Source organism: Phacochoerus africanus, chromosome 14 (genome assembly GCF_016906955.1).
Source record: "Phacochoerus africanus isolate WHEZ1 chromosome 14, ROS_Pafr_v1, whole genome shotgun sequence".
NCBI lineage: Eukaryota > Metazoa > Chordata > Mammalia > Artiodactyla > Suidae > Phacochoerus > Phacochoerus africanus.
This window is the reverse complement of record NC_062557.1, coordinates 13,996,715-14,022,810: the sequence shown is the minus strand read 5'-3', so window position 1 is coordinate 14,022,810 and position 26,096 is coordinate 13,996,715. Positions and strand designations below refer to the sequence as shown.

General features: G+C 40.5%; 1 protein-coding gene across 2 annotated transcripts; it reads right to left on the bottom strand.

The window, feature by feature from the left end:
* Positions 1-400: 400 nt before the first annotated feature.
* On the bottom strand, positions 401-24,211 carry NOL11 (nucleolar protein 11). 2 transcript variants are annotated; one of them, XM_047758040.1, is made up of 19 exons: positions 24,031-24,211; positions 23,883-23,948; positions 20,515-20,628; positions 20,348-20,404; positions 18,629-18,777; positions 16,713-16,770; positions 15,867-16,011; positions 14,156-14,344; positions 11,726-11,802; positions 9,464-9,587; positions 8,750-8,838; positions 7,544-7,618; positions 6,572-6,756; positions 6,293-6,418; positions 5,659-5,877; positions 5,204-5,282; positions 4,621-4,713; positions 973-1,080; positions 401-812 (listed from the first exon to the last, which is right to left on the bottom strand). In XM_047758040.1, the coding sequence occupies exons 1-19, from the start codon at positions 24,169-24,171 to the stop codon at positions 696-698; spliced, it is 2,211 nt and encodes a 736-aa protein (XP_047613996.1). In that variant the 5' UTR covers positions 24,172-24,211; the 3' UTR covers positions 401-695. The 2 variants fall into 2 exon arrangements, with proteins under 2 accessions (XP_047613996.1, XP_047613997.1); XM_047758041.1 differs by lacking the exon at positions 23,883-23,948 and having other exon boundaries at positions 24,031-24,210.
* Between the last annotated feature and the right edge of the window lie 1,885 nt (positions 24,212-26,096).

Sequence of the window (26,096 nt, the reverse complement as noted above, 5' to 3'; positions counted from 1 at the left end):
GTATTGTTCAATCCCTGGGTATTTAAGGTGAGTGGAAGTAGGCAGAGAACAGGAGAAAATGGCAAGAGATAAGCACATGGGTTACAAGGTCCCTTCCCCACTCTGCCTGAGAAACTGCCCTTTTCTGTCCCCTTTGAGCAGAGATGAGCTGGGACAGCCTCTGACTCTGATAACACTATATTCTCCCCAGAATCACTGTTTCTTCAATGGTGATTAGTTTATTAAAACAAGAACTATTCAGGAGTTTCCTGGTGGCTCAGTGGGTTAAGGATCTGGTGTTCTCACCACTGTGACTCGGATCTTTGCTGAGGCGTGGGTTTGATCCCTGGCCTGGGAACTCTTGTATGCTGCAGGTATGGTCAAAAAAAAAAAAAAAAAAAAGGATTATTCAAACACATGATAAGAAATTAAACTTTTATCAATACACAAATAAGTTTACTTAAAAGCAGCTCAGTTACATATTTTAAAAAAGTTTCAGAACCCCTCTCCACCAATGTCCATTAACTAGAATAGGTTCATGTGAAACCTGCAGTCCAATCTAAGACCAGCAAAGAGTGATGGTCTAGGCGCCTGGCGATATATTTCTCTTGTCACTGAGAGACAGTCACAAACAAAACACATCTCTTGCCTGGATGAGTAGGAAGAAGTCACATAAAAGAGCTTCATAAAATGTCTATGAAGGAGAACTGGCAGTATCAGAAGAGTTCCAGCACTTCAATGGAATATAATCCTCTATTAGTCTTTTCTTGATTTAATTTCTGTAGCTCACGAAAACTTACTTCAATCTTGTTGAGCTCAGAACAAATGCTTATCTAAAGAAAAAAGTTCAAAAACAACTTTTAGTATAACTTGTACATATGAATAAACCCTCCACAATTACTTATAACCATTCCAAGAAAAAACATTTAATGTTATAATTTTGATGCTTCTTGGGTACGAAGAGAATTCAGTACATATCAAATAATTACATACCTGAGATTTCACAAACTTGTAAAGACTTAACAGTAGCCTTTTTGCTTCTGGTATCATTACCACAACAGTAAAATTAGCATCTAGAAGTAGACATATCCAATCCATGATCTAAAGATAAACAAAAAAGATTTAAAATTTAATTTTAGGCTAATACATTTTACAAAGTCTGTAATTATATCAAATAGTCTTAATTTAGGAGTCTTCTTTGTAGAAGACCGAACATTTTAGTTTAGAGATGAAGGAATTTCTAAACAATCTAAAAAGATTTTTTCTGCTTTTCTATTTGTCATTTTATAAACATAACTGGATCTGTTCCATTGGATCAATCGGTAAAAAGAAAGAGTGATAAGAAAGTTAGTACTTTTAATTGAAAAAATTTATATTTACTTTTCAACTGAAGTATAGTTGATTTACAATGTTGTATTAATTTCTGCTGTACAGCAAATTGACTCAGTTATACACACACATTCTTTTTTATATTCTTTTTCATTACGGTTTATCCCAGGATCCTGAATATAGTTCCCTCTGCTATAGAGTAGGACCTTTTTGTTTATCCTATTAAAAAAATCTGTGATAACTACAAGCAGTTACAAAAAAAGAACCCACTCATCTCCTATTCTGAAATATTGCACTATGACCCCAAAATAGGGCATTGTGTACTATAGATGAGCTACCAAGAACTAAAGTAAAATGACCATTATACATTTATTAAAGTATCCTATATAGTAATCTTCAAATGGTATTGTTAACATGCAATTATCACTGTCATGAAAAAGCATTAAGGAAACCGATTATCTATTTGGGGATAAGGAGGAAGCTGATCCCTATGTAACTCCTTACATCAAAATTAATTTTATGGGGTTCCCCTCATGGCGCAGTGGAAAAGAATCTGACTAGCAACCATGAGGTTGCAGGTTCAATTGGCGTTGCCATGAGTTGTGTAGGTCGCAGATGTGGCTTGGATCTGGCATTGCTGTGGCTGTGGCATAGGCCAGCAGCTACAGTTCAATTAGACCCCTAGCCTGGGAACCTCCATATGCTATGGGTGCGGACCTAAAAAGACAAAAAAAAAAAAAAAAAGAATTTTATATGTATCAGAGAGTTAAATACAGAAAAGGAAAATGAATGTACTAGGGAAAACAGAGTGGCCCTTCTTACACTCTTAGAGTGGTAAGGGCCTTAAGCATGACACAGCCGTAAAGAAGCCGTAAGGGAAAAGCTTAACAATTTAAAAAAAAATTCTTTGTTATTACAGTTGATTTACAATGTTCTGTCAATTTCTGCTATACAGCGAAGTGACCCAGTCATACATACGTACACATTCTTTTTCTCATAGTTTCCTCTGTGTTCCATCACAAGTGATTAGATATAGCTCCCTGCGAAATGTATTCTACAACTACGGTCTATACTACGGCTGAAAAGCTTAACAACTCCAAGAGCATAAATATGAAAAACTCATCTATGGCAAAAATTACAATAAAAAATGTTAAAAAGCATGATAGGAAAAAAGTACTTAGAATACACTTGATAGAAATAGACTAATTTCCCTTATTATATACAAATAATAATTTATAAGTGAAAATGAAAAAGACAGGAAACGTAATAGAAAACTGGAGAAAGAACCTGATTAGGCAGTACATAAAAAGGAATATAAACAGACAAGAAATGATGATTCATCTCTCTCATTATCAAAGAAATGTAAATTAAAATAAAACACCTGTTACCTACCTGACTGGCAAAGAGTAAGGTCTCAGACCTTGGTGGCTGGAGTACCTCTTGCTACAAACCCTTTGGAAAGGTAGTCTGGCACTTTCAAAACTAAAAATGCATGCACCCTTTATCTACTAATTTCACTAATGGGAATTTACCCAACAGGTGTTCTCTCATAACATGCAAGAGTATCTATATAAAGATGCTTACTGAAAGTTTGTTTACAATAGCAAAAAACTATAAACAATTTAAATGCCAATCAATAGGGGACTAACAATCAAGATTTTCTATAGAATCAAATAATATACAGTGATTAAAAAGAATAAGGCAGATATATATATACCCTGGCCCAGAAAATGTGAAAAACATAGTACAGAGTTAAAAAACAAATTATAGAAAAGTATGTACATTATAATCTAGTTTGTGTTAGAAAGACAAGAGAAAGCTATGTTAGGGTATAAAAGAAAATTCCTAGGGAGTTCCCGTCGTGGCGCAGTGGTTAACGAATCCGACTAGGAACCATGAGGTTGCGGGTTTGATCCCTGCCCTCACTCAGTGGGTTAAGGATCCGGCGTTGCCGTGAGCTGTGGTGTAGGTCGCAGACGTGGCTCAGATCCCGAGTTGCTGTGGCTCTGGCTGTAGGCTGGTGGCTACAGCTCCAATTAGACTCCTAGCCTGGGAACCTCCATGTGCCACAGGAGCTGGTCCTAGAAAAAGGCAAAAAGACAGAAAAAAAAAAAAGAAAATTCCTAGACATAAAAGAAACTTTTTTTTTTTTTTGCTTTTTAGGGCCACACCTGCAGCATATGGAAGTTCTCAGGTTAGGGATCAAATCAGAGCTACAGCTGCCAGCCTACACCAGAGCCTCAGCAATGCATGATCTGAGCCGCGTCTGTGACCTACACCACAGCTCATGGCAATGCCATATCCTTAACCCACTGGGTGAGGCCAGGGATCGAACCTGTATCCTCATGGATACTATTCTGGTTTGTTTCCATTGAGCCACAATGGGAACACCCAAAGAAACTCTTTTTTTTTTTTTTTTTCTTTTTGCTATTTCTTTGGGCCACTCCCGAGGCATATGGAGGTTCCCAGGCTAGGGGTCGAATCGGAGCTATAGCCACCGGCCTAGGCCAGAGCCACAGCCATGCGGGATCCGAGCTGCATCTGCAACCTCCACCACAGCTCACGGCAACGCCGGATCCTTAACCCACTGAGCGAGGGCAGGGACCAAACCCGCAACCTCATGGTTCCTAGTCGGATTCGTTAACCACTGCGCCACGACGGGGACTCCCCAAAGAAACTCTTAATATTGGTTATCTCTAAGAGGGACCAGGAAATATTAGGTTATTAGGAGAACACTCTTTATCACTCTCTCCCAGTGAAGATGAGGAAATTCTTGAAAAGGGTCACAATAAAGAATCAGGAATTTAAGTTCCTTAGTATAGCATTATGGCTTTAAAAATCTATCTACCAAATTGAGAAGTCCACTCCAGCGGTACCTGGTGACAGAGGAGAGTCATAGGAACTAGGAGATAAGGAGAAATCAGCTGCTGAATTTCAGATTCTGATACCATATCTATAAAACTTTTTCCATTTTATTTATTATTATTATTATTATTTTTGTCTTTTTTGCCTTTTCTAGGGCCGCTCCTGCGGCATATGGAGGTTCCCTAGGCTAGGGGTCGAATTGGAGCTGTAGCCACTGGACTACACCAGAGCCATAGCAACGTGGGATCCGAGCCGCGTCTGCGACCTACACCACAGCTCACGGCAACGCCGGATCTTTAACCCACTGAGCAAGGCCAGGGATCGAACCCGCAACCTCATGTTTCCTAGTCGGATTCGCTAACCACTGTGCCATGACGGGAACTCCAAACTTTTTCCTTTTTAGACAAATTTTCCCAGAGCCAGATCAAAAGAAAAAGATTCTCTCACCTGGTTCAGGGTTGGAGGATTTATTCCAGGAAGAGTCATAGTAGCATTTTCACTACACTTCAGATAAAGGAAATACAAATACTGGAGAAATAACTGGGTGGAAGAAAAAAAGGACAATTTATCACTTTGATAGAAAAATTTTCTCTACATAAAGGTAACAAAAAGACTGGAAGGAATTTAAAGAGGCTGCTGAATATAATTATATATCAAACAAAAATGAATCAAATGTACTCCCTGCCATGAAAGAGGAGCTCATTTGGCTCGGGAGGGGTGGATGGAGAGCTTGTTTTGTTTTTAAACAAGCAGAGAAGAGACACTCCTTCTCTGGGCAGTTGTTCTCAGTTTCTACTCTTTTCTAACTTAGACGGATGAACCTGGTCTTGGGGTTTGGCGCCAGGAACCTGCCAAGCTCTGCCTGCCCCAAACCACACTCGTCTCCTGGGCACAATTTTTCACCATGAAGGCTGGGAAACTTCTTATTCAGATGAAAGAATTTTATAACCTTTCAAATGCCCTAAAAGCTGGTCAAGCAACAACAATTAAACCAGAAGTAAAATCCTCTAAGATCTGTAAGGACACTTACAGTGATATGCTGTGCTGGGATGTCTTTCAAATGCGGCAGAAGAAACGTCTCGCTATACGCCGAGTGAAGAATTGCATTTCTACTTGGGAATAAAGGAAAAACTTATTTCCACAAAGGCTTTTCTACTGAAATTATGAGGAATTCCCTTCTCCACATTTTTCTAGAAGAGCTCTCCCACTGAACATGCTCCTCAACACTAGAGATCATCTGGAAGACTTCATTATTACACATAATTGGTATGTTCTCAGTGTACAAATCTCTAGAACTGATAGTGCTTCTAACTTAGTACAGCTTCTTAAATAAGTAAGGTTTAAGGAAGTTGTATGAATATAGGATTGACTGTAATCCATTTTCGGGCAGAAACTAAATTATCTAATTACTTCTTAGTCACCACGTGGCATCTGACCATGTCCCTGGGAAAGAGACAATATACGGGGAACTGTTTCAAAGGATACAACAGCGCTGCTCTCTTGAGTGTAACAGGGCACGAAGTGCTCGCCTCCGCTGTGCCCTGCGGCTTCTCATTTAACTCTTGAGCACAGTCCTCACAGTTAACCTCTTCGGGATTGAAGCCGTTTTGAAAAATTTCAGTGTGTTCTTCCATCTTCTCATCGCCATAGTCAGAAGCTGACTGCACGTTGATATCTGCTTCTTGAAGACTCTCATCACCAATGCTGTTGTGTTAATTGAAAGCAAGAGATAACTCTATCAGTACTGAAACTTACTATAAAGAATTGCATTTTCTTTCTTTTTGATTTTTTATGGCCGCACCTGCAGCATATGGAAGTTTCCAGGCTAGGGGTCAAATCGGAGCTGCAGCTGCCGGCCTACGCCACAGCCAAAGCAATGCCAGATTTGTGCTGAGACTGTGACCTACACCACAGCTCACAGCAATGCTGGATCCTTAACCCGGTGAGTGAGGCCAGGGATTGAACCCGCATCCTCATGGATACTAGTCGGATTCTTAACCCACTGAGCCACAACAGGAACTCCGAGAATTTCATTTTCTAAGCCTTCAGTCTTAGAAGTCTAATGATACAAAAGATTAAGAATGCAGTGAAAGAAAAGGACCATCAGCTTCTAACTTACCTCAAGAAAATTTTTAAGCAAGCGCAGGTGACTGACTCAGGAATGTCAGGGAACTGCTGCAGGCAGAGCTGCAAGATCTGCACATCTGTCTTTTCCAGGGCAACCTCCATTAAGCCAGGGCACAAGCTAAGACCAAAAACATGAACTGTTTTTACATATTAAGAAACTCTCTCAATTGCAAATGATTCATACGGCTTTTTCAGAGCATGAAAATCAGAACTGTCAAAAACAAGCTCAAAAGAGTTATGCATGTAAAGTTTGGTGTACAGAAACATTTACCTGTAAGAAAGCACATGCGTTTGGATAAGCTGCATCAGAGGGTTTCGGGGATAAAACGATGGTTCTGCTTTACATCGTCCCAGAAGGCCTATTATCACATCCCCAATGACAGTATGAAAGTCAGGTGTCCGCTTAACAGCCAAAAATTTACGTAGTTCTACTTCAATATGTTTTTCTGAATCTTTCTGAAAGTGCAGAGGTAAAAAGTTCAGTCTGGTACATTAATACATGTCACTATGAACTTAAAAGTTTCTGGCACAACATTTTCTTAAATCACTAATAGCATTCACGCATTCCTGTGAAACTGAAGTTGATACTACAAGTTAGTGCACGAAGACGAACTGAAAAAAAAAAAAAAAAAAAACCCGAAGGATTTAGAAATCAAAAATTCTAAGAAGCTAAATTACAAATAGTCAATGCAAAGTTGGATGAGATTTGAGGCCATGATCACAATGATCTCACAAAATACTTATTGAGAGTCAAATAAGCCAAAGTACTGGATCACTCTAACAATCTCAATATACTATGCACATGTCGCCACAGCTACCAAAACGGTCATAAAAGTAAGAGAGAATGGGCAGAGCTTCCTTGCCTGTCCGCTTGCATCTCTCATAAGCGTCCTATTCTAATAAATCTCTTTCTTGTCTATCACTTTATCTCTTGCTGAAATACCACAAAGGGACAATGATAAGGCAAGAAAATGTTAAGAGTTAGGTCTTGGTCCTAGCTCCAGGTAGTTCCAGGACAGAAGTCCTAATCTCTACACTCTTCTTGATTCTGAGGTTTTTCCCTGCTCTTTTCCTTTCTTTCTCCTAGTAACCCACTTTTTATTGCCCCAGCACAAGCATCCTATCCTAATAAATCTATTTCTTGCCTAAAAAAAAAAAAAAAAAGTAAGACAGAATGAAAAATACATAGGATTTCTTTTAACCACAAGTTGATTTTTTATATTGCTAATATTTTTAAATTTACCTGTATGGTTGCTAAAAGCTGTGTGGATGCTGGAACCTCTGGCTGTGCACTCACTTCAATTTTCCTTCTCCTTAACTGGAATTAAGTAAATTGATTAGGATCTCAAAATAATACAAAAGACCCAGTATACATTTAAAAGAATATGAAATGTCCCAGAGAAATTGGCACCCATCTGCTCTAATCACAAATTTTTTTAGCGTTAAATTTTCTTAGAGTGAAAAGTGGGTCTATTTAAACTTTTAACTTAAATATCTTTAAGATTTTCATTTCTTTCTCTTTTTTTTGTCTTTTTGCCATTTCTTGGGCCACTCCCGCGGCATATGGAGGTTCCCAGGCTAGGGGTCTACACCAGAGCCATGGCAATGCCGGATCGTTAACCCACTGAGCAAGGCCAAGGATCGAACCTGAAACCTCATGGTTCCTAGTCAGATTCGTTAACCACTGCGCCATGACAGGAACTCCAAGATTTTCATTTCTTCATAAACAAAATAAAATTTCTATAGTTAGGAAGGTATTATTAGTAATTGCAAGCTGGTCCATTTTTGACTCCTGGTCTTAAACACACGCACATAAAGGCTACTAGACGACATGTGTCATTTTTGGATAAGGGCTGTCAGGTTACTGGGTTCAAGCTTGTGCCCCGTCACAAGGATCAAGGTGTACAGTTACGAATTATTAAAATAATTTAGAAAAAAAAATTTAGTCTTTTCTGTTTTTTAACACTTGCACTAACATTTTAAAAAACTTACTTTATTGAACTCTAGTTGATTTACGATGTTGTAGTGATTCCTGCTGCACAGTAAAGTGATTCTGTTACACACATTTATATATTCTTTTCCACTATGGTTTATTATAGAATACTGAATATAGTTCCCTGTGCTGTTGTACTACCATTTCTTTTTTTTTCTTTTTTTTTGTCTTTTTGCCTTTTCTAGGGCCGCTCCTATGGCACATGGAGGTTCCCAGGCTAGGGGTCTAATCGGAGCTGTAGCCGCCAGCCTACACCACAGCCACAGCCACAGCAACACGGGATCCGAGCCACATCTGCGACCTACACCACAGCTCACGGCAATGCAGAATCCCCAACCCACTGAGTGAGGCCAGGGATTGAACCTGCAACCTCATGGTTCCTAGTCGGATTCATTAACTACTGAGCCACGATGGGAACTCCTGTACTAACATTTCTATTTTGACTACTCAACTTACAATTCTCTTTGACTGCTCTGAGTTCTGGGATCCAAGTCCACATCCCTGTGATGTTTCCCAGTTTACGAAATGAGGCATGGCATGAGTGCCTAAGAAAAACACAAAACACGCAATTTGCTGAATTTTTTTAACTATTGCTATTTACCCATCCCATCAAACAAAGAACAACAAAAAACAACCACTAGTGCACAATTCAAGAGAGGCTTTAAAGTCCATTTCATTCTCCTGATAACGTCAGAGGAGTAAATCATAACATCATAAAAGGTTATGTGCCCAGCAATATTAAGCCACCAGACAGGCCACTGGTAAACTAGGGAGGGAAAAAGCAGCACTGATTTTGAAGTGATTGCCCCTAAAGTCAGAAGAACACTGGTATTCAAAACACACTGCAGCTCTTTAGGCTGCAATTCTGCAATGTGGACTTCTCCTTAGCCTTCTGACCAATGGAATCTGATTGAACACTGGCAATTTCACCATTAAGAACAGGTCAGAATTCCCTGGTGGTCTAGCAGTTAAGGAGCCATGGCATGGGTTTGATTCCTGGCCCAGGAACTTCCTTCCATATGCCGTGAGCGTGGCCAACATAAATAATAAATAAATAAAATTAAAAAAAAAAAGAACAGATTATGTAAACTGAAAGCTGTTGAAATCTACATATCCAACCAGAAGTTTATAAAATGGTTTTTAGCAATAAAACAAACATGAAGCTCCTACCTGGATCTTGACTATGCTTGAGTTTCCCAAGAGCACCTGCTAATGATGACACTTCACACTTGTATGGAATTACAGTTAAAAATTTTCCATGCAGTATAAACAAATTTTCGCCATAATACCAGAGCTACAAAAAAAGTCATCAAAAATGTAAGCAATCCCTTTTCTAATATCTGATTCAACAAAGCCATATAACTTAAAACAATAGCTTATGGTATGAACAATCTTCATATAACAGAAAAGGACAAGGTAAAGTTAAGTAACTTCCCAGAATAATCTTGTATGTTCAATTTATTAATTGACGTAGGTTTATTTTTGCCCATGTCAGAATAATGAAAAATTTAAAGAATATTTTCTTCTGATTCAAAAAAATCTCATCCATACATATATTTAAGGATTTCCTGCTGTGGTGCAAAGGGATTGACAGCATCTCTGCAATGGGTTAAAGAATCCAGCACTGCTACAGCTGTGGTACAGGTCACAACTGCAACTAGTATCAGATCCCTGGCCCAGGAACTGCATAAGCCATGGGCAGTCAAAAAAGGGGGAGAAAAAAAAGGCACACACACACACACATATGTATGAATTGTTTAAAATAAATATCATCACTATTATACCTTTATTAACATGACAATCACAAAGACTACTGTAACAAAGGCAAGCTCTTTTGAAGCACTAAATGAAAAGAGCAGAATTTAAGATTCTTTCTATCCCACGATCCCAATTATAATTGTAATAATGAGATAGGTACATGAACAAAAAGCTCAAAGGAACAAGCTCAAAGGAACATGGAAATCAAAAGTAAAGTCTTTTAGGAAGTTCCTTCCTTAAGGCTCCAGCAATGCTGCAGCTGTGGTGCAGGCTGCAACTGCAGCATGGGTTTGATCCTTGGCCCAGGAACTTCCACATGCTGTGAGTGTGGCCAAAAAAAAACCCCCCAAACCAAAACCAAAAGTAAAGTCTGTTAGAGCAGTGGAATTTTGTTAAAATTATTATTATTATTTTTTTGTCTTTTCTAGGGCTGCTCCTACAGCATATGGAGGTTCCCAGGCTAGGGGTCTAATCGGAGCTGAAGCCACCGGCCTATGCCAGAGCCACAGCAACGCAGGATCTGAGCCGTGTCTGCGACCTACACCACAGCTCACGGCAACACCAGATCCTTAACCCACTGAGCAAGGCCAGGGATCGAACCCGCAAACTCATGGTTCCTAGTCGGATTCGTTAACCACTGCGCCATGATGGGAACTCTGTTAAAATTATTTGTTTAGGGAGTTCTCTTGTGGCTTAGTGGGTTAAAGATCCAGTATTGTTAACTGCAGCACCTCAGGTTGCTGCTGAGGCAGGGGTTCAATCTGTGGCCTGGGAACTTCTACAGGACAAAGGTGTGACCCAAACCAAAAAATATTTGTTTAAATATAAGTTAGAATTTTATGCTGAGAAATCTAGTTACCACATCCTATATTTTGATTTCCATTTTATCTTTATATGAATATCCATTCACTAAACATCCAGTACCGAGCACCTCTAAAGATATGATGAGGAACAAACACAGCAAGGAGGACCCTTGCCTCAGAAAGTCCACAGTCTGGTCAGCTTAATTTTTTTTTTCTTTTTAGGGCCCCACCCATGGCACATGGAAGTTCCCAGGCTCAGGGTCAAATCGGAGTTACAGCTGCCAGCCAACAACACAGCCACAGCAATGTGGGATGTGACCACGTCATCAACCTACACCACAGTTCAGAGCAATGCCGGACCCTTAACCTACTGATCGAGGCCAGGGATCAAACCCACATCCTTATGGATACTAGTCCGGTTCATTGACCATTGAGCCATGAACCATCCTGGTCAGCTTAAATTTTAATTCCTTAGTATTCTTACATGATTCCATGATAACGTTTAACACATAACCTAAAAAGACTAATTTATTAGGAAAAGTAACAGCCCTAGGATATAGTCCAAAAAACAAAAGTTAGATCAAACCAAAGAGAGAGTAAAAGCAAAAGTTTTACTAACTAGCTAATTGTTCTCTCATGATCTAAAATTAGCTTTTAATTTACTCTTTTGAAAGTGACAAATATAAGGAAACTATTAAAACAATAACCAAGTTAAATATAATCTTGGAAGTAGAAATAAAACATTTGTTAGTTTATTTTAATCAAAAACTGCCAAAATATTTAGATCCAAGGAAGCCTCCTCCTTTATGGTTTTATAAGGCACAAAAATAATTACATCTGAAAAAAACCCCAAGTGCAAACAAACACTTACTTGACCACTGGTTCCTTGTGGTAACTCTCTTGAAGTCTGTAGTGTTTGAAATTTTGTATTCCAAATGGAGAGGCATTCTATAAAATAAGATATATAAAATCAGAAGTCATCTGAATATAAATATATGATGCTGGGGGTAGGGGGAGGGCAGGGAGAGAGAAGAGGAAAGTCATGGTTAAACATATAAATCTTGCTTTATTAAGTATAAAAAGGAGTAAAAGACAGAAATTCAAAGATATGTAATCTCATGACAAGAAGCAAACATGTGTGGGGGCAGGGAGCACATGGGAATCTATGTACCTTTCCCTCAATTTTGCCATGAACCTTAAATTTTTAAAATTAAAGACTTTTTTTTTTTTTGGAGTTCCCTGGCAGAGCAGCAGGTTAAGGATCTGGCATTGTCACTGCAGTGGTTCAGGTCATTGCTGCAGTGTGGGTTCAGTCCCTGACCTGGGAACTTCCCATATGCCACAGGTGTGACCAAAAATAAATTCTTAAAAATAAAATAAAAATTAAGGATTTTTTTTTTTTTTTTTTGCTTTTTAGGGCCACACCGTGGCATATGGAGGTTCCCAGGCTAGGAGTTGAATTGGAGCTACAGCTGCTGGCCTATACCACAGCCATAGAACATGGGATCTGAGCCACATCTGCAACCTACACCACAACTCAAAGCAACACGAGATCCACAACCCACTGAGCGAGGCCGGGGATCGCACCTGCATCCTCATGGAGCCTAGTCACGTTCATTAACTGCTGAACCATAAAGGGAACTCCAAAATAAGGAATTTTTTATTGAAGTATAGTTGCGATACAGTATTATAGAAGTTACAGGTGTATAGTGACTCGCAATTTTTAAAGTTCATATTCCATTTTTTTGGTTTGGTTTTTTTGTTTTGTCTTTTTAGGGCTGCACTTGCAACACACGGAAGTTCTCAGGCTAGGGGTTGAATCAGAGCTGCAGCTGACGGCCTGAGCCACAACCACAGCAACAAAGAATCTGTGTCCCCATGGATACTAGTCTGGTTTATTACTGCTAAGCCATGATGGAAACCCCAGTTATATACTCCATTTATAGTTATAAAATATTAGCTACATTCCCTATGTTGTACAGCATATCCTTGGTGCTTATTTTATACCTAATAATCTGCACTTCTTATTCCCTTACCCCTATTTTGCTGTGATTTATGTAAGTGTTCTATGTTTTCCTCTTAAAAAAGAACACTTTAATACAGATGCTGCTATGGAAAAATTCCTATCTCAAGTAAGTGGATAAATTCAGGTACACAACAGAGGTTATGGTATGCTACCATTTGTGTAAAAAGAGAAAACTAAGTAGTAGTAGTATTTGCTTATATACACATTATAAAAACTCTGAAAAGAGACATGGATAATTCTACTGCGGTTAACGAGGTTTTTTTGAGGGGGTGGTAAGAGGGAGAAGCACCGCTTGGTAAAGTGGTTAAAGGCCAGGACTGCAGAGCAGCAGGGTACATGGCATAGAAATCAACCCACTTGGGCTGAATCCTAGTTCCACCACATAGTTACGCCACGCTTTGGCTTCTGATTTGTAAAAGAGGGGTGATAACCAACTAGATTTTCTTGGGTTGTTGGAGGATTAAATGATACAAATAATAATACACATAAAATACCTGGCACAGGACAGTTACGCTATAAACGGTAGCTCCTCGTTTATAAAGTGGGAGAAACCTAAGAACAAACCACACAGATAAGGATGGTGAATGAAGTCTGTAGTTAATAGGGAGCCTGGTCTGAACACAGCAGAGAGCTCTCACCCGAGACGGGGAGAAGAGACTGGAGAAGGTGGACAGGGTCTAGACTGTGAGACTGCTGAATGCTAACCCACAGACTCAGTGTTTTATAGTGTAGGCTGGGAGCCCCCCGTCTTGCACGGCCAGGAGCAACGGCAACGGGGTGTGCCTCATGACAGACGACAGCTCTGGGAGGGTGGAGGGGTGTTTTGGGGGTGAGGAGGGGAGGTGGTGATGAAAACCCTTCCCTGCCGTCACAAAGAGGAAAGGCACACTAGCAGTAAACAAATGTCAAGGTAATGCATTTATATTCTGTTGAAAACACCACCAAGGTAGGAATTCTACCCTTTCCTGCCAGGCTTACCAATGTTCCCAATACCTACAAGCAGGCACAGATATTCGCCGTTTTTATTTCTTTAAGACACTGGTGATGAGCAAGGTAGTGAATGACACAAGAAAATGTTCTGGAGAAACTGATCAAGGCAAGATGAAATCAAAGAATTATTCAAGAATTAGGAAACTACAAAAATAAATTAAGTACAGTGATAAAGACAATGAATTTCGGTGGTAATAAATAAATGGCAAAGAAAAAGGAGACTAAAAAGTACACTTTGATAGAAAAAAGTCCAAAAGACTTCTTAACTGACTGGATTTCAGTTACCTTTAGAAGCTGATGGTGGGGGTCCCAGGACTGCTATGTGATCTTGATCCAGGACAGTGAATGCAACACCACTTCGAGCACTGCCACACACTACGGACTTAAGCAGCAGTGATCTCACTACCCTCTGATTTTTTTCTGGGTCACTTGGATGTATTGGTATCAGGGTCTCATATACACACCCATCGGAGCCTGTTGAAAACAAGTGTTTCTTGTTGATTATTGGATAAAGGATAGTTCTATATATGTTATAGTTAAAGGTACCAAACTGTTTATATGATTTTACCAATTTGATAAAGGATCCAACCATAAAAATACACAAGTGTAACAATCACATCACTCTACACTTACCCGTAAAGAATGTACCATAGGAGTTCCCTTGTGGCACAGCAGAACTGTCACTGCAATAGCTTAGGTTACTGCTGTGGCACAGGTTCAATTCCTGGCCTAGATTTCACATGCTGCAGGTGCAGCCAAAAACAAAAACCAAAAATCCAAAAAACTACAAACCAAAAGTTGAGGGAGGAGAAATATTAATAAAAATATCAGTAAGAAATGTCATAATAGCAATGATATAAAAATAGTAAATACCTGTAATAACTTAAAATGTAAGGGGACTGCCAAGAATATAGACAACCCAGTCACTAAAAGGCTCTCTCTCTCATTAGAAGTTAATTAGCATCCTCGTCTAAACATTACACTTCTTGTTACTACATCACCCTGAAAACCCTATGAAACTGGTAGGCTTTGTAGGACAACTGAATGTTGGGCAACCTCATGTGGTTCTAGCTACATGACGTGAAGAGTTCATGACCTTTTGGTTCAGACGCCCTTACTTCATTGTTCAAAAGTTAAAACACAACACAAGCTGCTGTTTGAAAATAAACAGGTCCTAGAGCTTAAACTTTAAGAAAACCAGTCCCTCTTAAGCAAAAGTATTAAGCGGATTCCTGCGACCCTCCAGATGTGATAAATAACAGGAACCTTTTTCTTAATAGGCATTGCAAAACAGTTGTACATTGAAAAGCTTCACAAAGATTTTAAATTGTGATAACATGGAACTGTTTCCTAAATAATGCTCTTCTTTCTTCCTCCTTTAACCTTCTCATGATAACTTCAAAAGAAGCCATAAAGGGCGGGGGGAGAGAATACCACAAAGGCACTTTCCCCTCTAGCTGCATAAGACTGGGATTAAACTTCAGAGCATTACGTGGAGGTAAACTCCAAGGAATTAAAAAAAAAATCTGTAAAACGCCAGCTGGCAGAGGCCAAGACTGCTCTGTCCTTTTACCCATCTGTCCCCACTGTTCAAGAAGGGCGAAGTCTATCTTTAAGGTTGGAAAAGAAGAACGGAGGGGCCACTCAGTACCAACCTTAGGTATTTTATGGTTCGCTAATTACAGTATCCAAAAAAACGGCACTTATCATAGTAAAGATAAAAAGTAATTTTTCCTTTTTTATTGATATTATTATTTAGTGCTTATGATAAATTTCAAGTCATGAAAGTTACCTGCAGAGAACTACTGACCTAATGCACAGCTAGACATGGCAAAATGCAAAAAGTCCAGGCATTGGTGCTTGGAAGGAAGCACAGAAAGGGGAGGACTACAAACTGAAAACTGCAAAAACCAAAGACTCTAACTTAAAAGAAAACACTATCCTTTATAATACCCCTTTATTTACAAACTCTGAATGTTTAAAGAAAAAGTCTTACTTAATGACATCAGAGAGATGACTTTCCGATCCAGAGACATACTAAAACTCTGTATAACAGATTTTTCTTCTTGTCCAAGTAAAAGTGCATATTTACATAGGACACGTGAGCTAAACTTCTGTACGTAAGCAAAATAATTTCCATGCTGAAAAGAAAAAAAAAAAAAGTTACTTTATTTTAAAAATACTGGAGTTTCCTGGCAGCTCAATGGGTTAAGGATCTGGGGTTGTCACTGCTGTGGTGTGGGTTTGATGCCTCAGACATGGACCCCCCCCAAAAAAAAAAAAAATCCCATTTCCACCAACTATATTTAAATGCTAAGAACCTACTGTCATCCTGTTGTTAATTCAACAAGTGCTTAAAAACCTCTCTGCCAGTTAAATTTTAAAATTTATAAAAATATTATCTCTTTAATTCAGGCATAAAAATAATTATAACTAAAAGGCATTCTAGTATTTTGAAAAGATAATAAAAGTCTTCTAAGAGGAACGCCAAAGTCTAATTTTAGTTTTATTAAAAAAATTTTTTTTTCTTTTCAGGACTGCACTTACCGCACATGGAAGTTCCCAGGCTAGGGAGCTGAACTGGAGTTGCAGCTGTCGGCCTATGACACAGCCACAGCAACACCAGATCCAAACCATATCTGTGACCCACACCGAATCTCATAGCAATGCTGGATCCTTAACCCACTGAGTGAGGCCAGGGATCAAACCCGCCTGCTCATGGATATTAGTTGGGTTCTTAACCCCCTGAGCCTCCAAAAGAACTCCTAATTTTAATTTTAAAATTAATACAAGTGACTCTGAAATGTCACAAAATGGGCTAAGAATTAAAGGTATCATTTACCTTTTCGGTAATAAAAATTAGCACAGGATGCCTAAATACCATGAAAAACTTTGTCCACCTAAAAAAAGAAAAAGAAAAATTATAAAATGCCAACTTGACAGATAAGAGAAACATATCATCAATCTAAATGTAAGGGATTGTTTTATTAGATATTTTCTAGAGCCAGAGGGCAATCAGAGAACAGTTAATTCAGTGTTTCAAAGTATATACCACAGGGAACTAGCAAGCATTCCTCCATCGAATGTATCTCTGGATTAAATGCAAGTTGCTGAGCTTCCCAGAGCTTTAAAGATAATAATGTGAACGGTAAAGCATCAAGGGTGTATGAGACAAGACGCTGAATTTCACAAACTTCTTTGACTTGCTCCCATTTTCTGAGAGCCACTGTGGGGACTAACGTTCTGAGAAAAACATTAGCATCTCACCTGCTTTTTTAGGCGCAGAAGAAAACTAAGGTCCAGGGAGGGTACAAGGCCTGAAACCAAGGCTGCACAGCAATTTTCTGGCAAAGTGTGGATCAGAACTCAAATTCTCTACCTATATCTTTATTCCTAACGATTTCCTCCAAATGCAGCTGCTCACAGAGGCATTCACCGGGTCTCAGATATAACTGGTCACCATCCAGGCTGTTCACTGACTATGTACAAGTCCTCACTGGGACTCGAGGCAGCAGGTCAACCACACAGAAAACATGTGATGAAAGAAAGGGGACTGAAGAGATGTGAAATCACGTGATTTCCTTCTATCATTTGCATGAACCATTTTCCCTGTTTTATTCCAGAATCTGGGAAAGCAGAGGTCTCAATGCACTATCCTGATCCCACTAAAAACAAGCTGCACATTTCTTCAGGGGAAAGCGTTCTGACCTCAGCAGTCTGGGCAACACAACAGAACATTCTGGTCTTGGGGGATTACTCTCTTCATTTTCAAATTACTGACTATCCATTTCTGTCATTAGGACAGACTCATTTGGCCTTGGTTTCCTCAATCACTTATCACCCTAGAGGCATTTGGGGGATGTGATTTTGGCTAATGTCTCACAGATTTTAATTAGGTTCTTTTTGTTTTCCCTTTTGTCTTTTTAGGGCCACACCCGAGGCATATGGAGGTTCCAGGCTAGGGGTCTAATGGAGCTGCTGCTGCCAGGCTACACCACAGCCACAGCAATGCCAGATCCGAGCTGCATCTGTGACCTACACAGCTCACAGCAACGCAGGATCCTTAACCCACTGAGCAAGGCCAAGGAGCGGCGAATCTGCAACCTCATGGTTTCTAGTCAGATTCGTTTCCGCTGCGCCAGGACGGGAACTCCTAATTAGGTTATTTTTATTAGGTTTATAACCAAAATACTTTTGAACAAGGCAAAGAATATCATAAAAAACACATAGGGAGTTCTCTTCGTGGCTCAGTGGTTAACACACCTGACTAGGATCCATGAGACTTCGGTTAGATCCCTGGCCTCGCTCAGTGGGTTAAGAATCCGGCACTGCTGTGGCTGTGGTGTAGGTCAGCAGCTGTAACTCCGAATGGACCCCTAGCTTGGGAACTTCCACATGCTGTGGGTGTGGCCTTAAAAAGCGACAAAACAAAACAAAATACACAGTGCATTTTCTTTTTTCTTTTTTTTTTGCTTTTTAGGGCCGCACCCAAGGCATATGGAGGTTTCCAGTGTAGGGGTCGAATCTGAGCTATAACCGCCAGCCTACACCACAGCCATAGCAACGGCAGATCCGAGCCACATCTGCGACTTATGCCACAGCTCAAGGCAAAGCTGGATCCTTAACCCACTGAGAAAGGCCAGGGATCGAACCCGCAACCTCATGGTTCCTAGCCGGATTCATTTCCGCTACACCACAATGGGAACTCCAGTGCATTTTCATTTTGGTAAAAATTTACTTACAAGTATTGGAACTTACTTAATCACTTCTTCATCAGAGATAACAGTTTCAATTTTCTGCTGGGGCTCTGCGAGCAAGGCCTCTAAACCACGAACGGCACCTTCCTTGAATAGCACCAAGGGTTCTGTCCCCTGTACTGAGTGTATTCTATATACCTCAGCCGACAACTAGAAGAACATAGAAATATTTTAATTTTTATTCTAAAGCAACTGCCACCTAATAGAATATTTACAGAAGGCTTATCTTTAAGGGACTGCTTTGTTTTCATTTTGATTCAATTTTGTTTTATAATTATGTATGGTTCCAAAGTCAAATCTACAACATAAAATACACTCAGAAGTCTAAATTGAGTTCCTATTCTCTCCATCCTCTCTCCTGTGAGTAATCACTTCTATTCATTTTTGGTTTATCTTTCTATTATAAATACTGGAGATGAGGCTATAACTTGCATCTTGCAAAGCTAGAGGCTGGGAGAGGTACAAACAAAGCCAGCAATGCAGAGTTATAAGCAGTTCTGGTGTTAGATAAAGACAGATGCCATATATAAATACATGCCATATATATATATATAACTATAGCCTGCAAGCCCAGAAAAAGAAACTAATACCATATGTAGGATTAAAAAAAAAAAAAACCAACCCACTGTGTAAAATTCAGGATCATGTTACTGCAGGGTAACGGAAACGACTGGAGCCAAAAGACAGCACAGGTAGCTGTCTGTTTCAAGGGTCCAGGTGACAACTGCCATTATATTTGAATCAGCTCTATTGTGAACCACTTCTAAAATGTGCCAATTAGATTCAGACATTTAGAACCAGAAGGAACTTTCAATATTAACCTTGTTTGAGACCTTCATAAGACAAAGTTAATTAACATACTTTAGGTCGTTAGCATAAAAGGCACAGTTAGTCATGTTTTTTTTTTTTTTTTAACTACATTATGTGCCACTCTTAAAATGCATAATGCATGAAACTTGCAGGATCTAGTCTACCTTTTTTTGTTTGTTTTTTTTTTTGGCTGCACCCATGGCATGTGAAAGTTCCCAGGCCAGGAAGTAAACCTGCACCACAGCAGCAACCCGAGCCACTGCAGTGACAATGTTGGATCCTTAACCCACTGTGCCACAAGAGAACTCTTATTCTATTTTAATAAAGGGAACAGTGAAGTTCATTTATTCTCACAAGGGACACACCACAAACATTGAAACTCATGGAAATAACTACAAATTTATCATTCATGAATTATTTAAATCTTCAACCACAAATGATAACATATTAAATAACATTTTCTAACATATTAAACTCATAAATTGAGAAATTTTATCAAGATAAACTGTACAATAACTAGAATGAAAATTGAAGAGTTCCCGCTGTGGCTCAATGGAAACAAATCTGACTAGCATTCATGAGGACGCAGGTTTGATCCCTGGCCTTGCTCAGTGGGTTAAAGATCCTGCGTTGCTGTGAGCTGTGGTGTAGGCTGCAGATGCGGCTCAGATCTGGCGTTGCTGAGGCTGTAGCATCGCTCTGTGGCTACAGCTCCGATTCATCCCCTAGCCTGGGAACCTCCATATGCCACAGGTGTAGCCCTGAAAAGATTAAAAAAATAAGAAAGAAAAATTGATTATAACCTTTATGTCATGTTCGCAGATGATTTAAGATAAATAACTGCTACATTACAAATCATCCCATCTCACCGATAAACTAAATAAATACGTTGGAAAATCCAAAGACTTACTGTAGCTTTAAATGCTTTCTCCAGGTTTACATCCTCATTATTCCATATCCTCAAGACCTTAAATCAAAACATACACATTAAAAAAGCATTCCAATTTCCATTTACATACAAAACAAACAGTTAATAAATCAACACTTGCATTGTTATATAAAACTCTTGAAACTCACCTTATTATCGTGTACAACAATATACTCTCCAGTTTGAAAGTTGCACACAGCTGGACATGTTATAATTTGACCTTGTTTCACTGACCAGCTCCCCAAAGGTTTCTGATCGGAAACCTAATGAAATTAACATACAATATTCAAAAAGTCAGTTTCAGGCATTAAAGCAATTAAATTTACATTTGAAACAAAAGAATAATTCATTAAAAAGATAGCATTCAGGAGTTCCCGTTGTGGCGCAGCAGAAACGAATCCGACTAGGAACCATGAGATTGTGGGTTCGATATCTGGCCTTGCTGAGTGGGTTAAGGGTCGGGCGTTGCCGTGAGCTGTGGTGTAGGTTGCAGACGCGGCTCAGATCCTGCGTTGCTGTGGCCCTGGTGTAGGCCAGTAGCTACAGCTCCAATTCGACCCCTAGCCTGGGAACCTCCATATGCCGTGGGAGCAGCCCTAGAAAAGGCAAATACACCCACCCACCCCCCCCAACACACACACACACAAAAGACAGCATTCAGCAAATTTCCTCAATTAAAAAAATAGCTAGTCACAAAAAGGCAAAATACTGTATGGATTCCAGTCAAGACAGAAAGTAGAATGGCAGATGCAGAGGGCTGGGGGAATTGGGAGATATTGTTTAATGGGTACAGAGTTTCAGTTTTGCCAGGCAAAAAGAGTTCTGGCGATGGATGGTGGTAATGGCTGCACAACAATGGGAACATATGCACCAAATACCCTGAGCTGTACACCTAAAATGGTTAAGACTGTAAATTTTATGTGATGTGTATTTTACCATAATTAAAAAAAAAACTTTAAAAGTAGTTAAATTGAAAATACTAAGTTCCTAAAATAAAAAAAGTAAATTAATAATGACACTCTGATAATGATCAATATTAATACATTTAAAAAATTGATTCTGGAGTTCCCGTCGTGGTGCAGTGGTTAACGAATCCGACTAGGAACCATGAGGTTGCGAGTTTGATCCCTGCCCTTGCTCAGTGGGTTAAGGATCCGGCTTGCCGTGAGCTGTGGTGGAGGTTGCAGACTCGGCTCGGATCCCGCGTTGCTGTGGCTCTGGCGTAGGCCAGTGGCTACAGCTCTGATTCGACCCCTAGCCTGGGAACCTCCACATGCTGCGGGAGCGGCCCAAAGAAATAGCAAAAAGACCAAAAAAAAAAAATTGATTCTGTTATGCCTTTGAACAGGGGCATGGGAAATAAAGAAAGGACAGGTGGAATCATACCAATTCTCATCAGCCACTCTATTCCTACACAGGAACTGCAAAAACCCCACTTGACAGACAGGTAAAAACCAATGGTGTCATCAGAAGAATCAGAACAAGCAAACGTATATGGAAATGTTGGCAACCTGTTCCCAAACTTCAAAGCAGACAGCTAGCGTTTTTGCTTTTTTTTAAACTGAAGTATAGCTGCTGTACAACATTATATGTTACAGGTGTACAATACAGTGATTCACAATTTTAAAGGTTATATACTCCATTTACTGTTATTATAAAATACTGGCTCTATTTCCCATGTTGTACAATATATCCTTGTAACTTATTTTATACCTAGTAGTTTATACCTCTTACTACTTCCCCTTCCTCCATACTGACCCTCCCCCCTCACTCTCCCCACTGGTAACCACTAGTTCGTTTGCCTTATCTGTGAATCTGCTTGTTTCTGTTATAATCATTAGTTTGTTGTACTGTTTTAGATTCCACATATAAGTGACATCATACAATATGTGTCTTTCTCTGACTGATTTCACTTGGCACAATGCCCTCAAAGTCCATCCCTGTCACTGCAATAGCAAAATTTCATTCTTTTTAATGGCTGGGTAGTATTCCAACTGTGTGTGTGTACACACACACACACACACACACACACACAAACACACATATTAGCGCGTGCGTCCCCACCCCACCTGTTTTTTACCCACTTGCCTGTTGCTTCCATGTCTTAGCAACTGATTGTAAATAATGCTGCTATTAAACACTGGGTGCATGCATCTTTTTTTTTTTTTTTTTTGCTTTTTAGGGCCAAACCTGCTGCATATTGAAGTTCCCACACTAGGAGTCAAATTGGAACTGTAGCTGCAGGCCTATGCAACAGCCACAGGAATTCGGGATCCAGTTGTGTCTGCGACCTACACCACAGCTCATGGCAACGCTGGATCCACTGAGCCACACCCACTGAGCCAGACCAGGGATTGAACCTGCATCTTCATGGGTACTAGTCAGGTTCATTACTGCTGAGCCACAACAGGAACTCTGGTATCTTTTCGAATTAACGTTTCTATTTTTTTTTCAAATATGCACCCAGGAGTTAAACTGCTGGGACTTATGGAAGTTCTATTTTTAGTTTTTTGAGAAAGCTCCATACTGTCTTCCATGGTGTCCGCACGAATTTACATTCCCACCAACAGTGTATGAGAGTTCCCTTTCCTCCACGTCCTTACCAATATTTGCTATTTGTGTTCTTTTTGATGATGGACATTCTGAGAGGTGTGTGGTGATATCTCATTATAGTTTTGGTTTGCATTTCCTTGACGATTAGCGACTGCTGAGATTGCTAGCTTCTTAAAGATACAGAAACCTGGAGTTCCCGTTGTGGCTCAGCGGTAACAAACAAGAATGGTTCTGATCCTTGATCTCACTCAGTGGGGTAAGGATCCTGGCGCTGTGGTGTAGGTCTCGCAGATCCCCCCCTGCTGCTCACCTAGCCTGGGAACTTATCACGTGCTGCAGGTACGGTCCTAAAAAGACAAAAACAAAAACAAACCAAAACCCCCCCAAAACCAAAAAGAACCCCCAACAAAACCACCCCAAAACCAAAAAAATCCAAAAACAAAACCTCCCGTTAAACTAAGTTCAGCAGCTCACATAAAAATACTTTCTACAAGCCTACTACAAGCAAAGTTTAAGGTGTCGTAGTCCGTCGTTAGACTGAAAAGGGGGCGGGGTGTGTAGATTTCAAGGGACACAACTCCAGATTTCACAGGGTGAACCACAGCTGCCAACAGACCGGTCACTCGGATTTAAGATTCCTACCAAGCTGCCAAGAAAACGAAAAACAAAAACAAAAACAAAAAAAGAAAGAGAAAAAGAAAACACCTACAAAACCTTTTTTCCCCCCTAACGAGTGGTAGGAAGTGTTATGGACAGAATGCGAAACTAACATCAATGACATCTCTCACCCAACCAATCTCTGTTCAACCCTTCTGCGGGAGGCCTGGGTAGACAGAGACCCCAGGAGGGGATCTCAGCAAGGCTATCTTTCCTAGTCTAGCCCACGTGCACTTAAGATGCTCTGCCGCCTGCAACTCGGAGATATGCCTTGCTCTTCGGGGAAACAATCGAGTCAGATTCTAACCTCACTCAGTGTCCGGAAGAGGCCATGCCGCCTCTCCACTAAGTCTGCTGGACGATGTCCCCGAAGCTGTAAGAAACCCGTGGTTACGACTTCGCGCTCAGAAAGGGGCGAAACGGCAACGAGGGCGTTCCAAGACTATCGCTCTCACCTTATAGAGAATGACCGTCCTGCCGCTGTCCGTCACTAGAAATTGGTCTGTTTTGTCGCTCTGCTCCACTCCTAGGGGTCCGTCAGGCCCAGAACCCAGGGGTACCGCAGTCAACGTGAATCCCTCCTCCAGGGCTGCCATTTTGGCCCAACTTACGCACGGCCGCGCAGCCCTCCCGGCAGGCTTCGCGCTTTCTCTCGCGAGAACTAAGAGGCCGACTGGCATTAAGTGAGAAACCTGCTTGCGGAGTCTGCGACCTCTGGCGGGTAGAGATCGCTAGTGGCGCTGCGGTCGACGTCGGGTGGGCGGGGCCTGGAACTTGCGTCTAGACTCCGCCTCCCAGGCCAGAGTCCCGAGTCCCGGATGCACCGCTCTGTGGGGAAAGGGTGGCTGGCAGGGGAAACCTTACCGGTTGGGTGGTATCGCCGCTGAGCCTTTTTCAGCTACGAATTTGAGAGGCTGAGGGGTGGGTGTGGCAAGTGGCGGGATATAAATAAACTCAATGTTTTCACTTGAAGCGAACTCTCTAGGAATTCCTTCCACAGCTTCTTGGAATAATGTCCCAAGGGAAAAATATTTCTCTCTTCAGATGAACTCTTAACGTGCTGAACTGAAATGCCTAATCCCCCCTGCTTCTCAGAACCCGCCGCAAAGATCTAGTCTCTGCGGCCTTTCGGGCCTCCCAGGTTTTCTCTCCCGGTTCTCTGAGCACCGGCGGGGACATCTCTCCAGCTTATAGGAAATTCAGACTTGTCCCATGAAGCGGATGACGTCTAAGGTCCCCCTGGGCAATTTTTGGCAAAGCCATTTTCCTTGGAAGGTTTTTGAGATAAATGTGACTAACGCAGTCAATACTGTCAAAACTCAGAAAAGATAAATCGTGCATGTTCTTAGGGAGGAAACATCTAAATAGGCGATTACCTGGCCACAAGCATTACAACACAGGAGAAAGGCTATGCAGTTCTTATGAAAGAAGCACGTAGCTACCGTAAATTCTTAATAAGGATAACAGGTCTTCTTTTTCTTTTTTTTTTTTTTTTGTCTTTTTTGCCTTTTCTAGGGCCGCTTCCGCAGCATATGGAGATTCCCAGGCTAGGGGTCTAATCGGAGCTGTAGCTGCCGGCCTACACCAGAGCCACAGCAACGCAGGATCCGAGCCGCGTCTGCAACCTACACCACAGCTCACGGCAACGCCGGATCCTTAACCCACTGAGCAAGGGCAGGGATCAAACTCGCAACCTCATGGTTCCTAGTCGGATTCGTTAACCACTGCGCCACTACAGGAACTCCGAGGTCTTATTTTTCAAAGTGTCTAAGGAGTTTGGCTTTAAATTTGTGGCTCCTTTATTTGGAAAAGAAATACTGTGAGATTCAGCCTAGACATCCTGGCCTCTATGAAACCTTTCTTTTCCTCCCGGCACAATCAGCCTGTCTGGGGAATCGTGTTTAGCACCCACTGTCCACGTTTAGGATGCTAGCCTAGACACATCCTTCTCCAGGAAGTCTTCTCTGACTCTCTGAGACTGGATCAAATGTCTAATTTGGGGCACCAGTGTTATTAGAACATCCATTTGGATGGTTACTCATACATTTCCTCATATAGATGGCCAGTTACTCATATATTTCCTTCATTCTGTTTATTTCTTTGAAGGATTTATGACTAGTATCTGGCATAATGCCTGTCCCATAAATATTTGTGGGGCCAACAGTGAAAGCTTATTTGTGGTATTGTATATGTGCTTTTCCTCTTTTTCAGCTTGACGACTTTAAAACAGGGGTTCTCAAACTTAGTGGTTTCAGGATTTCTTTACTCTTAAAAAGTATTGAGGACTGAAAAAAGCTTTTGTTTTTATGGGGTGTATAAGGATTGATACTGACTGTATTAGAAATTAAAAGGGAAAAATTGATAAGTAGATATTCATTCATTTTAAAATAATAAACCCATTACATGTGAACATAAATAATGTCTTTATGAAGAATAACTTGAAAAATAATTTTGTTAGAAGAGTGGCATTGTTTTACATTTTTGCAAATCTCTTTAATGTCTGGCTTAGTAACAGATAACC

Bases quoted from the DNA above. Each gene is read 5' to 3' on its own strand.
- NOL11 (XM_047758040.1), bottom strand. From the start codon at position 24,171: ATGGCAGCCCTGGAGGAGGGATTCACGTTGACTGCGGTACCCCTGGGT. The intron at 6,757-7,543 runs GTAAATTTAAAA...CTGCACTTTCAG, and splicing joins AGCTTTTAGCAACCATACAG to AAAGATTCAGAAAAACATAT. The intron at 1,081-4,620 runs GTGAGAGAATCT...GTTTATCTTTAG, and splicing joins ATCCTCCAACCCTGAACCAG to ATCATGGATTGGATATGTCT.